General features: G+C 26.4%; 1 protein-coding gene across 1 annotated transcript; it reads left to right on the top strand.

The window, feature by feature from the left end:
- Nucleotides 1–9,450: 9,450 nt before the first annotated feature.
- LOC108566303 lies at nucleotides 9,451–14,919 on the top strand. Its single transcript, XM_017926113.1, has 5 exons — nucleotides 9,451–9,541; nucleotides 11,487–11,635; nucleotides 14,042–14,191; nucleotides 14,254–14,395; nucleotides 14,456–14,919. The coding sequence occupies exons 1-5, from the start codon at nucleotides 9,451–9,453 to the stop codon at nucleotides 14,917–14,919; spliced, it is 996 nt and encodes a 331-aa protein (XP_017781602.1).
- Nucleotides 14,920–15,895: the final 976 nt, after the last annotated feature.

The raw sequence follows: 15,895 nt of genomic DNA on the forward strand, positions 1-15,895 counted from the left end.
TATATAAAACTATTATTATCATCAATTAGAACAATTATTTTTTTTATCTGTTAAAGCTCATTATATGCAACCCAAAATACTATACAAATTCACTTACATTTTGTTATTACGTTTAGTTATTAAAATAGAAATTATTAACCATTGAATGAAAACAAATATTTCTTATAGTTTTTTTTTTATAAGTTCAACTAAAATTCAAATAATTATTTTCCGTTTTATCTCATTGTATGCAATCAAATATACTCGCATGTTTAATGATCAATATTAAAGTATATTTTATAATAATTATGAATCTTTTGAATATATTTTGTTTTGTTCATTTTTTAAAACAAAAACTACTACTTTTATAAATTCAATCAAACTCCAAACTGCAACCAAATATACTTTCATGATTATTTTGAAAGTGACTTAAGTCCATAGATCTATAGTCAATAATCCTTTGTAACAATTAACTTTTTATTTTATTTTTATTATGTTATTGAGTTTTTTGTACTGTTGGAATAAATATTATCATTAATAATACTTACTCATAATTAAAAATCTATGCGTCACCTAAATGTTATCAAATTTCTATCAAAATGAAACAACAATCAACAATTATTTTTATCTCAAATATTTATTAATAATATTATGTGTTTATGTTTGGTTTCATTTCATCTTTTGTAAAGTGAATCACAAACATTTGTAAAGAAAATACTTACTTGACTTTGACAAAACGTTGACTAATTAAAGCACTTTATTTAATCAAATAAAAGAGGATTTTTTTGTAACTTATTTAGTGAAAATTAATATTACAATTTTGTCATTTTTTTTTCAATACAAAATTAATTAATTTCTGCAGTCTCAAAATAGATTATACTTATTAGAATAGAATCTTTTTTTCTATATATTTATTTAATTACTAAGTTTTAGGAAAAAAATAAAAAAAAAACTAAAAAAGACATTAAATTTAATATAATTAATAACTTTGCATTACAATTACAAAATTAAAATAATTACAACGTTTACAAATTACAGATTTTTTTTAATTGAAAATTAAACAAAAATTATATAATAATTTGTTAAAAACGTTGAAAAATAGCTGAAAAATAATACTTTTTTTGTTTATTATAATAAAATTTCAAATGTTTGGATATTGAATTTACTTCGTTTGGTTCCATTACCAAACAGAGCTCACCAGTATAGGACAAAATATAATATGATAAAATAGAACAGGACACGACAAAACAGTGACAAAACAGAATGATAATATTTTAGGTTAAGTGTTTCTAAGGTTATGTCATTGTAGGTTACAATAAATCAGGTTATGTTTTTTTTAGGTTAGATACAAATTGTATTAAATAACGTCGTTAAGTTTCTTTATCCAGTACTTGAATGTTGACAATGCTACCAGATAACTCCATCGTCTGAAGCTCCCCTTGACGCATAACTTTAAACCGTTTCTTGAATCTTCCGTCGCTTCCAGAAGAACTGCTATCATCGCTTATCGGATTCTCATCCAAACTGATTGACTGCTGTCTCTTGCATTCCGGAATCTCGGAGGAAGCGAAAACACTATCATCCGAAGAAGACGAAGACGATGATGAATCATCAGCATCACCATCTTTAACTTTAGCAGATTCTTCGGGAACGGATTTATCTTTCTCATCGTCTCTTCGTTTCTTCAGCTCGTCAATGTAAGAGATTCGAACTTCGACGTCGACGGTGAAGTTTATCGTGTCTTCGTGAGTTGACATAATTTTGAATGAAACGACACCGAAATTCGAGCGTTTCTCTTCGGATTGTTCTGCAGGTTCCATCAGCAAATTACTTATGAGCACTGCTTTTGAGTTGAGCTTGCGAAGTGGTTTGAGTGTTTCTTTCAGTTTATCGTTCATTTAATACTGTTGCCACGTGACCTGTTTCCTGTTTACGAGCGTTGATGTTTATGTTGTTGGGTTGCAGAAAATGCAGCAGCAAAGCTTTTTATTAACTATTTATTTTCGTTTGAAACCCAAGGTTTGTACATTAATCTTAATGATCCTTTGTTTGCATATTTCTTCTGCGATAACACAATCAATTTCTCGAAATAATTACATTGTTTTTTTATTGAGGATTTTAGTTCATAAAGGTGTACAATACATACTTTTAACAATGTATTTCAACAATATTGTAACAATTTTCTTTAAATAATTTAATCAAAAAATTCAATAGTTACTCAGAAACTAAAGAAAAGTTTGATTCCCAATTAAATTATGAACTTTTAATATATTTAAAGGAAGAAGTTATTATTTATCTTAGAGTTAAGCAATAATACTCAAATTCCAATGAAATTTTAAAAAAGTTTTTTTTTCCCAACCATTTTCATTAAACAAAAAGTTCAATAATTATACGACAAGTAAAGGAATATTCGTTTTCTAATTGTGATTAATAAGTTTTATTATACAAATAATCAATTGACTTTAATTGTAACAATTTTCTTCAAATAATTTAATCAAAAAATTCAATATTAACTCAGAAAGTAAAGCAAAGTTTGATTTCCAATTAAATTATGAATTTTTAATATATTTAAAGGAAGAAATTATTATTTATCTTAGAGTTAAGCAATAATACTCAAATTCCAATGAAATTTTAAAAAAGTTTTTTTTCCCAACCATTTTCATTAAACAAAAAGTTCAATAATTATAGGAAAAGTTTTCGTTTCTAATTGTGATTAATAAGTTTTATTATACAAATAATCAATTGAAAATGAAATCTCTTCAAATATACAAAAATTAAATATTTTTTTTTTCTTTTAAAATATTTAAGAAATCAATAATTTTCTTAAAGTTGATCAAGTTTTAATACGTAATCTATACGTTTTCGTTAATTAAAACTAAAATTTCTTAGCAAATACAAAAAAAGGAAATATTTCATAGATTTCTTTCATAATTTTTGAACCAAAAACTTAATAAAAACAGATTCAATATTTCAATTGGATTCAAATAAACTTTAAAGTATTAATGTTTTTTTACTCAATGTTTTAATCAATTAAATATTTATTAATTGAAAAAAAAATTTAAATATTTACCAGTTAATGAAAGATAAATAAAATTGTCATCATCAAAAAAATAAGCTAATGTGTATGAAATTTGATTACTTTAATCTTAGAAATGCGATTATTTTGAACGTAAATGTTTATATTTACAGTTGTATGATTCATATGAGAATATTGTTGTGAAGGGAAATTGAAATAATCTGCAATATTTACTCTTTCATTGCATTAATCTTTTGCAAATAAACTAACAAAATGTAAAGATGAAATTCTTTTTAAACTAAATTTAATTTGAATGAAACAAATTTAGTATAAAAACAGTAAAACATTGAGTAGAAAGGTGAAATAATAAAATTACATACAATATATTCATACTAATAATATTTATTTGTTTAAGCAAGTACAAAGTTTAATAAGATAATAATTTTATTGTTAGTAAAAGAAAACTTAAAATATAAACATACTTAAACATATTCTTATTATAGAAAGACAAATTCTTAAGTAAAATAAATGGATTAATGCAAATATAACTGATTGTTCAATTCTGCTTAAAACTAATAATACATTTATATTAATACTAATACATTTATATTAATTATTGATTAAACACGTTATTTTACATTAAAAAAAACATATTAATTAATTTATATAGAAAATGTTTATTTTTAACTCAATTTAATTTAATTATTTCAAAGATTTAATGATTTTTTTTAATAAGTTTTTATAAGTTTTTTTTATATTATTAATAATTTGTAACAATAGTTCTGATGATTAATGTAAATTCGATAAATAAAACGTGAATAATTAAGTGAAAAATAATTAATTACAGAATTTTCTTTTTAAACTCAAATTATTTTAAATAGTTGTGTTAATTATATAATTTGTAATTAGTATTAATAGTTATGATTAAGATACATTCGTTAATTAAAAGTGTATAGTTTAAAATATAATTATTGATTATATAAAAGAGAATTAGTAAAGAAGTTTTACTTGACAAAAATTATTTTTTTTTGCATTGATTTTATTTATAAATTTGTCAAAATTGATTGTATAGAAATGAATATTTAATTAATAGAATTGTTTGATATAAAATGGATAATAAAATGTGTATATTTTATAAAAGTTGTAATAATAGTAATGAATAATGTAAGTTTATGAATGAAAATTGTTGTTTTTCAATCGCTGTTTTCGTCATCTGAGATGTTTGAAATGCATCTGATCGTTTTGTACATGTCAGTGTACATGAGATCAGTCTCTGTCAACTCAAACTTCGTGGATCCTGCTTGACTCTGCGTTGCGCTCATATTGATATCCTCTTGACACTCGATCTTCGGCGACTTAACATCCAAATCCCAGCGATCCAAGCTAGCGTTATTCGTATAGCAACTTTCCAAATCGTTCGTCGACGTCTGCTGATCCATTCTTTCCATTGGCGGAGACTGCCAACCGTGATTACGATGTCTCGAAGATCCGCACGAATCTTGATAATTCATGTTCATTACAGAACTCGAGGGTGAACCCGTTTCTATGGGAGTTTCATAGTTTCTAGCGGGAGACGGAGGTCGCTTCGAGCGCTTGGAGAGAGCTTTATGCAACTTGGATTTCTGTCGATTCAGCAGAGTCAAATTGTTGATTCTTCCATTCTGGAAGTGCATCACGTCATCAACATCTTTGTCGGTTTTCATCACGTTTTTTTGCACCTGTATGGCTTCGTCGATGGATGTGAGCATTTCCACGATTTCGTCCATCTGCTTCTTCGTGTACTGCTTATGAGCATTAATGATCTGCGTTAGTTGTTTGCGAAGGAAATGAGTATCCATTTCTTTGGATTATTTCACTCAAAATTTTGTACTTAGAGAAACTTTGGTGATCCGGCGTAGACGAGCGACTGCGAATAACTAAATTTGCATTCCTCGCTGACTGCTTTATATATACCCACACGTGTGTTCATTCGATACTTCTTGCGGACGACGGACGAGGTGCGCTATTAATGTTTCTGTTGTTGTTGTTGTATTATTTTTTTTGTTTGATAAAGTTTTAGCTATTGCATTTCCAAGAGTTTCGCGTTTCTCTAAACAAACGATTCGATATTTATGTTTACAGTATTTCAAAAATCACGTACGACGTTGAAGCACAATGCAACGAGCCATAACAAACCCAAGAATTACACGATCATTTCTTTCGTAATTGCTTTTTCTTTATAGTTATTTCGATATTTTCTTTCACTTATTGATAATTCAAGATTTGCGAAATCGTTTGCATTTTAAAAAGGATTTGTTTTTATATTCATTGTAATTAAAAGTCAAATTTTTAAATTTATATTAAATTTATTTCATTAAGTTTCATTAAGTTTCATTAAGTTTCATTAAGTTTCATTAAGTTTTTTATCAAGTTTCTTATTAAATGTTATTAAGTTTCATTAATTTCATTAAGTTTCATTAAGTTTCATTAAGTTTCATTAAGTTTCATTAAGTTTCATTAAGTTTCATTAAGTTTATTAAGTTTCATTAAGTTTCATTAAGTTCCCTCATCTTCTCTCAAGTTTCTTTAACGTTCCGTAACTTTTCTCAAGTTTCATCAAGTTTTTTAACTTTCCTTAAGAAACCTTAACTTTTCTTAAAAAAAATTAAACTTAATTACTAATTCATTTGTAAATTTTCAATTAAAAAAGTAAATATGTTTCATCAGCGGATAAATTAGTTAGCACTATGACATCGGTAAGTTACAAAATTTACGTAACGAAGGTCTTATGAACATAGACGATGCCTTTCTTTCCACACACAATTTCCGAGTACAACAACATTACGAAGAACCGGATCTTGACCGTAGGAACTTTCTCCGCACGACAAAAACAAATCTGACTCATCCGAAAGGCCCCGATTCTTCTAGCAAAAATTTCGTAATCCATTAAATAATTTGTCCGCTACGAGCGTTGAATTTATTTAACGCTTTTGCATAATTCCATTTCGATAATCGATTTCGTATGTTTGTTTGTTTTATGAAACTGAATCAGCGTCAGTACATGTAAATTGCAAATTTATTGATACAAACCAAATCCGTTTTCGAAAAGCCACTGCACATACACACTAAAATTATATTGATGTTATGTAAACAATTAAATTATTGTTTACTACATTACAACAACTATCCATTAACCAAAGAAATTAATTGAATTCATTCGTTTTTTGTGTAAATAACAATTTTTAATATTGGATTTCATTAATGTGTTTTGCTACTAAACATTTTAAACCAATTACTTTTCATATTATTATTTTTACTTTCGTGTATTCAAATTACGTTTTTCAGCAGTTTCAACTACTTTTAAGTTATATATTTCATTCATGAGTTACTTTATACTATTTATCAAAATGAAATTTGGTAATTACTTTACAAATATAAGTATTAAATTACATTTTTGCAAAAAAATTATTCCTGAGTAAAATTTTTATTTATAAAAGAAATTTATAAATTAAAAATTCATTTTTTTAGTACAATAAAGGTTATAATATATCAAAAAATATGCTTTAATAAGAATTTAAATCTTTTTCTGAAAAAAAAAATCGCCAAAAAAATACAGTTATATAATTGTAATTAATCAATTTTTGGAATTACAAATATGACTAATTCTTTATATAATTGTAAATCTTTAATGAATTCTTAGAAGGAAGAGCTAAAACAGTAATAAAAATACATTTGTGATATGTTTAGTGAATGTACTATAAACTGTAGAAAGTGCAGTTATATTCTTTGTGAAATTGAATACTGGCAATTTTGATCTGACTAATTTCACTCTTACTTTCATCACAAAATCAAAATATTACAAAGAAATCAATAAAAGTGTAATTAATTATAAAAACTAATAAAGAAGACTAATTACTTATTATATTTTCAAGAAATTTTAGTATATATTTCTTAAAATAATCACCAAATTATCGTAGAAAATATGTATATTTCATTTATTAATTAGATATAAAAAAACTGAGAAAATTTGTAGATTTTTTTAAAAATGATTAGAACATGTTTAGTTTACATTGAATGAAGTATTAGCAAATACTTAAAATTTAATGAATCTTTGATTATATCATCAATTCATATACAATTTTGATTAAAAAAACTCGAAAAGAAATGTAATTTTTAATCGATAATCATTGAAAATTCTTACCTCAAATATTATTACATTTTTTTACAAAAAATATATATTTTACTTACATAATTGTTTAATTAAGAAAATATTAAGAATTTAGTCAATAAGCAGTGTTTATTTACAAAATTTATTATTTCTTTCGACGAGAAATAAGTATGTAAAATTTATTTATTAAATATAAAAAAAATGGGAAAATCTGCATATTTATTACAAAAGAAAATTATAAGAAATGAATAATTAATAATATACAAATAATTACAACATGTTTAATTCACATTGAATGAAGTAATAGAAATGTGAATCTTGTTTTGAAGGCACGGAATATAAAATTAATGTGTGTATGATTATTTTATAAAATTTCTTGCATGAAATAATTAAAAAATAGAATAATTAATAAAATTAATTAAAAGAAACATAATGTTATACAAAAAATTCAAAGTTTCACACATATTTCAATATTATTTATTGGTTTATAATGAAGAATTATTCATATATTTTCTTATCATTCTATGTTTGTTTGTATTTATTTTAATAATACAAATAAATTTTGTTCATATTATTGATAAATTTAATATTTTTTTATTTCAAATTATTTAGAAATATTGGTCATATACAAATACTATTTTTTTTTACACGTTTTCTCTTAACCACGGTTTTAAAAATGTAAATGTTGAAAATAACCTATCCTTTGTTTAAGTTACAATTTCGATTTTCTCAGGAACACATTTACCTTGTAAATCGGGTACTTTCTTTACAAGTTTTCGCTTTAACACTGTTGAAATTAACCTATCGTTGTACAAGGTACTTTTTTTTACACGTTTTCTCTTAACCACGGTTTTAAAAATGTAAATGTTGAAATAACCTATCCCTCGTTGTACAAGGTACTTTCTTTACACGTTTTCGCTTTAGCGCGGTTTAAAAAGTAAATGTTGAAAATAACTTATCACTCGTTATACAAAGTACTTTCTTTACACGTTTTTGCTTTAACACGGTTTTAAAAATTTAAATGTTGATAATAACCTATCCCTCGTTTAAGTTACAATTTCGATTTTTTCAGTCGCATATTTACCTTGTAAATCGGGTACTTTCTTTACAAGTTTTCGCTTTAACACGATTTTAAAAATGTAAATGTTGAAAATAATCTAACCCTCGTTGTACAAAGTACTTTCTTTACACGTTTTCGCTTTAGTGCGGTTTAAAAAGTAAATGTTGAAATTAACCTATCGTTGTACAAGGTACTTTTTTACACGTTTTCTCTTAAACACGGTTTAAAAAGTAAATGTTGAAAATAACCTATTTTCCACGTTTTCGCTTTATCACGGATTTATGTAAATGTTGAAAATAACTTATCCCTTGTTTAACACGGTATTTTCTTTACACGTTGTCGCTTTAAAACGGTTTTAAAAATGTAAATGTTGAAAATAACCAAAAAAAACGGTTAAGATAATTTTGCATACTTTTCGATTTACACGATTTTACAATCAAAAAGTTACAATTTAGATTTTCTCAGGAACATATTTATCGTGTAAATCGGGTGATAAATATACTTTTACGCTAATTTATTAGTTTTTTTTATATATATTTATGTAATATTGCAATATATTTAACAAATTAGTTTTATCCCATAGATAATTAGTATTGTTTTACGAAAATAACGCCTGTAATCAAAATTGTTTGTAAATTAACAATAAACAAATAAACAATGTAAATTGACTACAAGTAAAATCAATTTAACAAATTAGTTTCTAACATTATTTTGACAAAATAACAGCAATTTGTATGTAATCTTTTAGTCCTAAAACGGTGAAATGTAAGTGTTTTAAATTTGTTGCTGAATGGTGGGCGTTTGAAACTGAATAAGGAAAGAAAGATTATGCGCCGAGTGCAATGATCCTCGATCGAAATCCTGGACTGAATGGTTTGCAGAAGTCCACTTTCACTCGCTCACAATACTTGTGTGTAATCTTGTTACCCAACTGGGAATATCCCTTATGTCGAGCCACCACCAAGCAGACGGATGACGTCTTCGTCTGATTCTTTCGCTCATCGTATAAAACACATGGTCGGAACGAACGGAAGACCATTCCAAGTCAAGCTCCTTTTTCGCACTCGAACCACCTCTTCTTGCATCTTGCGTGTGGTGTGTGTCTTGTCTCTTCACGGACGGCGCGTGAATACAGTTAGACGACCTAGTGGTTAGCGCACATCGGGCAACCATCCAGTTCTTCCTCAGACAAGTTCGAAGAGCAAACGGTTTTCAAAGGGTATTCATTATATTTGTTTGAAAATGAAGATGGTTCAGATGAGGATAGTGGCGTTAGTTCTCGCTGTGGCGCTGCGATCTTGCCATGGTCAGCAACCCAATGGTCAGGATCAAAGACAAGGTCAGTACCATCACGAACATCCGTAGCATCACAACGATTTCTCCGTATTTTACACTTATTTTTTTTTACTTTTCTTATTAAATAACTTCCTTCATTTACTTATTTGATTTTACAATATTGATTATTACATTAAATTTGAATTTTCAATTATAAAATAAATTCACGCATATTTTTTATTAATTTAGACAAAAAAATGTAATTATTAATCGATAATCACAGAAAATTCATAACTCAAAACAATAACAAATAATACTACATTTTTTTTTGCAAAAACATATATTTTACTTACATCATAGTTTAATTAAGAAAACATTCAGGATTTAGTCAATAAGCATTATTTATTTACAAAATTACGTAATTTTTCTACACTTTACTAATTATAAAAAAAATCATGAAATTTCATGAAAATAAACATGTATTTCATAATTTTAGAAGTTTATGATTCAATAAAATGCCACCAATTAATTAATTTCAATGAATCATTAATTATATCACCAATTCTTCAATTTCTTACTTTTTTTTTTGCAAAAAAATACAAATTTTAGTTACGTAATTATTAATAATATTAAAATAATTAGTCACTAATTAATGTAGCTTATTTACAAAATGTATCAGTCGAAAAAAATTACGTAAATATTTTCACTTTCTTCATTAAAAAGTTGCTAATTTAATAAAATCATAGCTATGTCATCAAATTTGCTAAATTTTTCCTTAAAGTCTTTGTTTTATATTATTTTTATTTATTTATACATTTTTATTAATATTTTTCATATCGAATAATTAAAGTTTCAAGAATTATAATTTCAATTTTGTTATTCAAGTCACATTGATGAAACGTAGAATTTTTGTGATCAATTCAATCGACATTCTAAAATTTATGTAGTAACGGTTCATTTTTTCGTTCAAATTTCAACGGAAATAAACATAATATTCGACTACTGACACACATATTTTTTTTTGTTTAGAATAAATTGTATAATATCAACATAACACGTTATTTTTTTTTCATCAGAAGACAAAATTAAGTAATAAATTTTACAGCAAATTTTATTTATTTATTCGCTAACAATTTGTTACTTTTTGAAATTATAACAAATAATTTTCATAATTGTTAAAAAGGTTTAAATTTATAAATATTTTTGCTAACATTTTTCTCAAATTAATTATAAGAAATCGTTCAGAAAACACAGGTGTTTTCATAAACTACAAAATCTTACCTAACGCACACTCAATAAATCAGATTGGATTTAAATGCGATTTGAGAATATATCTTGGAAGTGTACGTACGGTGTAATAAATCTTGTAAACGTAAACTCCAATAATCCTCACTGCACACACAAACCAATCTAAATCTAAATATTATTCCGAAATGCAAATCATGTGTTTACTCGAAAATTTCAAACGATGATACACATTGAATGTTAATTATTGTTAAACATTACCGTAAGAAGATTACGAAACGTAATTGCTTTTGGTCATCAGTTATATAAAGTTTTATAACATTGACCTGAATTAATAACAGATATATATCTGAAGTCGATTTTTTTATGTAGATGAAAGAAATACGAAAGTTGTTAATTTTTTTTATGAAAATTTAAAGGTTTATTACAGGAAACTATGAGATAATACAATTTATTGTATGATAGTTAGAAAGATTATAGTTTTAACTTTAATTTGCATCTACGATGATATAATTGTCGTAAGTGGTTAATGAGTAATTAAGTAAAACGTAAAGGCATTAAATGAAAATGAAAAAAAAATGCATATCTTGATTAATAATTAATATTATGGAACTGTATTTATATCAAAAGATGCGTAATTAAAAAGCGCTTTTGATGTAATCATAAAATATATAAATAAATTAACGATTCTCTAGATAATTCAAAAAATTAATAAAAAAAAATACGTTTTTTTTTGTAAATAATTATTGATTTTTTCTTTGTAGGTAAAAATTTATTGGACTGGATTGGATTGGGAACAGGACCGGAGACGGATCCGTACATGGCGCGATCAAATTCCAATTGCCTGAACGGGGATTTGGCGGAATGCTTCAAGTCTAGAGCCTTGGGAACCTTCGACGAGTTCTTCGGAAAAGTAAGATTTCACTGCTAAAACATCGAGGATTTATTGCGTCCACACGAGGGGATACTTCATCCCTTCGTGCGTACGGAACGAAAGAAAAAAGAACGGAAAAAAACTGAGAGGAAAAGTGTACACTAATATATTTAGACTTGAGAAAAAAAGGGAAAGTGAAAGTGTACACGAGACACGAGATGTATTAATAAGTTGTGTAAACAGAACTTTCATAACGCAGATGCAGATGATCTGCGTGGGTGAAGTTATTAAATGTTTGCTTTGGATAAGAGATTAGGTGAAGTTTTGCGGACGTTACTTATTTCTGGGAGAAGATGAGGGTTTTTTTGTAATAAGGGATGGAAGAGGCTGATTATTTAGTGGAAAAGTTGACCGTTAGAAGCGTAGGAGGATGACCATTAAACGGAAGGAAGGAACCAAATTTACGGTCACATATTACACATAAAAACTGTATCAATCTTCCTTATTTATTGTCCTTCCGGACTAAAGCAATTATCAAAGATTTATTTGCATTTCCTTAAGAAAAATATTACAATTGGATTCGAGTACATTTCTACGAGAATTTCAAATATAAGAAGCATTATAATATAAATTTGTTTTTCAAGTTATTCATAGCTATATCAAAAGTATTACAGATACACTTTGTTAATGAAATTCATCCTGCATAGTTATTTGACATGCATTACAGATATACTTAGTTATGGAAATTCATCTAACTTACTTATTGCAAATGCATTACTGGCATACTTCTTCATTGGAATTATTTAAACTTAGTTATTTCAAATGCGTTACAGACACACTTAGTTACGGAAATTCATAATACTTAGATCTTTAAAATATATTAGACACACTTGGTTATTGAAATTCATCATACTTACTTATATGAAATTGATTACGGACATCTTTTTATTGAAATTTGTGAAACATTGTTACTTTACATGCATTACAGATACAGTTAGTTCCGAAAATTGATCTTACTTAGGAATTTTAAATGCATTACAGACATACTTGATTAATCCTTAGATTTACTTATTTTAAATGCACACATTTAGTTATGAAAATTCATCTAACTTAGTTATTGACAGATGCATTACAGACACACTTTTTTATTGAAAATTTTCAAACTTAGTTATTTCAAATGCGTTTGTCTGTAACGTGTCTTAGTTACGAAAATTCATCATACTTAGATCTTTATGTGTTAGAGACACACTTCGTTCTTGAAATTCGTCATACTTACTTATTTGAGATTGATTACAGATATACTTATTTATTGAAATTTGTCAAACTTAGTCATTTCAAATGCATTACAGATACACTTAATTACGGAAATTCATCATACTTAGATCTTTAAAATGTATTAGAGACACACTTCGTTATTGAAATTTGTCAAACATTGTTATTTCAAATGAATTACAGACACACTTAGATCTGAAAATGTGATCTTACTTAGTAATTTCAAATGCATTACAGACAAATTTCTTTATTGAAATTTGTCCTATTTAATTATATCAAATGCATTGCAGACACATCTAATAATAGACATTTAGTGAAATGTATACTTATTTATCGAAATTATTCAAACTTAGTTAATGAAATATATTACAGACACATGTTTACTGATTACAACTAATTGACGTGCCTTACAGTCATATTTTTACAAGAAATTTTGAAAAGAAAATACTATAAAATCATTCACCATCATATGTAAGTACTAAAATGCATTACAGATATAATATTTATTCCTTTGATAAAACTAGCTTTGCTCTTTTATCATCATTACAAACACATTTTTATTTTACTTATTTATAACATTAGTACATCACCATTCATTATCTTCACATACAAATAAATATAATGCATAACAGACACATTTTTACTCATTAGAACATCATCATTCATCATCTTAATTCACAAGTAATTGAAGTGCATTACAGACATATTTGTTTTACTCATTTTCAACATTAGAACATCACCATTCATCATCTTCATTTACAAATAATTAAAGTGCATTACAGACACATTTTTTTTTACTTATTTACAACATTAATCTATGAACATTCATCATCTTAATTTACAAGTAATTGAAGTGCATTACAGACACATTTGTTTTACTTATTTCCAACATTAGAAAATCATCATTTTACATTTTATACTTATTTACAATACTAGTACATCAACATTCATGTTATTAATTTACAAGTAATAATAGTGCATTAGAGACACATTATTTGTACTAATTTCAACATTAGAACAACAACAATCATCATCTTACAACTAATTAACATGTATTACAGACACATTTCCTCACCATTAACATTAAAAAACTACCAATAAATCAATTCATCATAATTAATTACTAAAATGCATTACAGATTAATAATGTTTCCTATTTTTTGTTTGTTTTAGCCTATATACCAATTAAGTGAAAACGCAAGGATAGTAAAGATGCCCGAAACCCAATTAAGACAATTAGTCCACGAGAATTACGAGTACTCGGAAAGTCCCAGATCCGATGAACCCGAATGGGATCAACTTGTTAAATTCGCTCTGAGAAAGGTAAAACCAATATCATCATTATTACAAATAATTACATCAATTTAACTAAAACTAATTTTCAGGTGGAGAAATTCATGAAATCGACAGCTTTCGAAATCGATTTCGACAACGAAGTCACCGAACGTGGACGTTACTCACCAAGATTCGTCGATGAAATCGCCGATGAAATCGATATAATTGAAGATAAAAAGGACACTTTATTCAGTACGTTAAGATTTAAAGTAAACTTCTATTCAGTTGATTAATTATATGATTTTTTTTTAGAGAGGAAGCAGCTCAAGAAATTGTTCATCCCTCTTCTTTTGGTATTGAAGATCTTCAAGCTTAAGCTTCTGCTGTTCTTGCCTCTCATCTTGGGATTGGCTTCGTTCAAGAAATTCTTAGGATTCTTAGCTATCATCATACCAGGTGCAATTGCTTACTTCAAGCTCTGCAAACCTGATTTCCAATCGGCTTTCGGTGGTTACGGATCTCACGGTCACGTCGTTCCTCAATACTCACCAGCAGGAATTGGTTATCATCAGCAACAACACTTCAGAGAACAACCAACTTTCACCAATCATTACGAGCAATCATCTTATGATGACTACAACAGTCATAAAGGATTAACCTTCAGGGATTCACCAAATCAAGCGCAGAACTTAGCTTATTCTGGATATTACAGAAACAGTGGAAAAGATATTCCAGCTGAAACTTCCAGCAAGAAATCGATTCTTCCAGATTCGTAGATTTATAGAATCATCTAGTATTTATTCAAATGGCTTTAAATTATTATATATTACAAAAGGAAGAATACAAAATTGAGCAAGAAAACGAGATGACGTAAAAAAAACTATGCACAAAGCTTTAATGGAGGAACGTTAACTGATTTTCGTTAACTGAGTTACCTTTACCTCCGCTTTTCTTATATAAAACTAAGCTAAAAAGTATTTAATTTAAGTTGTAAAAAAAATAGTTAGTTTAACATTTTGTACATGTATATTTTTATAGATAAATAAACTTAGTTTTTTTTTAATTAAACATTTTTTATTTATTTCATTATAGAAGTTTGTTAATAGTTTGTTTAATACAAAAATACTTCTTTGGTTTCATTTTTTTTAAAGAAATTCAACAAATATGCAATATATTGAACTTTATTATATAATTAACGAAAATATTAGGTTTTTTTTTAGATAATTTTCACATCAAAACATAAATTCAAGCAACCAACAAATCTAGCTAGTAAATTTGGTCACATAATCTCAGCATAATTAGAAGATTTTCCATACATTTGTCAATGAACCAATGAAGTAAAATATAATTTCCCAACAACCATAACAAAACGTTATTTTTTTCATTGAAAATTTAAACTTTTTTACTGAAACTAACTTTTACCTATTTCTTATACTTAATTTATACTATAAAACACAAAATATTTAATGCTGTTGTTTGAGAATAATAAAATAACGAACTTTATCGAAATCTTCTTAAGAATTCCTCAAACTTAATAACCGAATTTCCACTCAACTAATTAATTTTAATATTCCATTCACGGAGCTTGAAAATAATCCGCAGCATCAACAGAATAAAGCTCCATCCACGCTTTTTACATAATTTTTAATTTTTTTTCTAAATCATAATTTTTTTGTCTCTCTTTTCATATAAATCTGCAAAACCTTTCAGAAAACGTCGCTAGAGAAAAAAATAAGTTGTTTATTAATTGGA

This window comes from Nicrophorus vespilloides, unplaced genomic scaffold (genome assembly GCF_001412225.1).
Source record: "Nicrophorus vespilloides isolate i.1.1-1 unplaced genomic scaffold, Nicve_v1.0, whole genome shotgun sequence".
Lineage (NCBI taxonomy): Eukaryota > Metazoa > Arthropoda > Insecta > Coleoptera > Silphidae > Nicrophorus > Nicrophorus vespilloides.

Coding starts and splice junctions, on each gene's coding strand:
- LOC108566303 (XM_017926113.1), top strand. CDS start 9,451: ATGGTTCAGATGAGGATAGTGGCGTTAGTTCTCGCTGTGGCGCTGCGA. Junction 11,636..14,041: donor TCGACGAGTTCTTCGGAAAA/GTAAGATTTCAC, acceptor TGTTTGTTTTAG/CCTATATACCAATTAAGTGA. Junction 14,192..14,253: donor TTAAATTCGCTCTGAGAAAG/GTAAAACCAATA, acceptor ACTAATTTTCAG/GTGGAGAAATTCATGAAATC.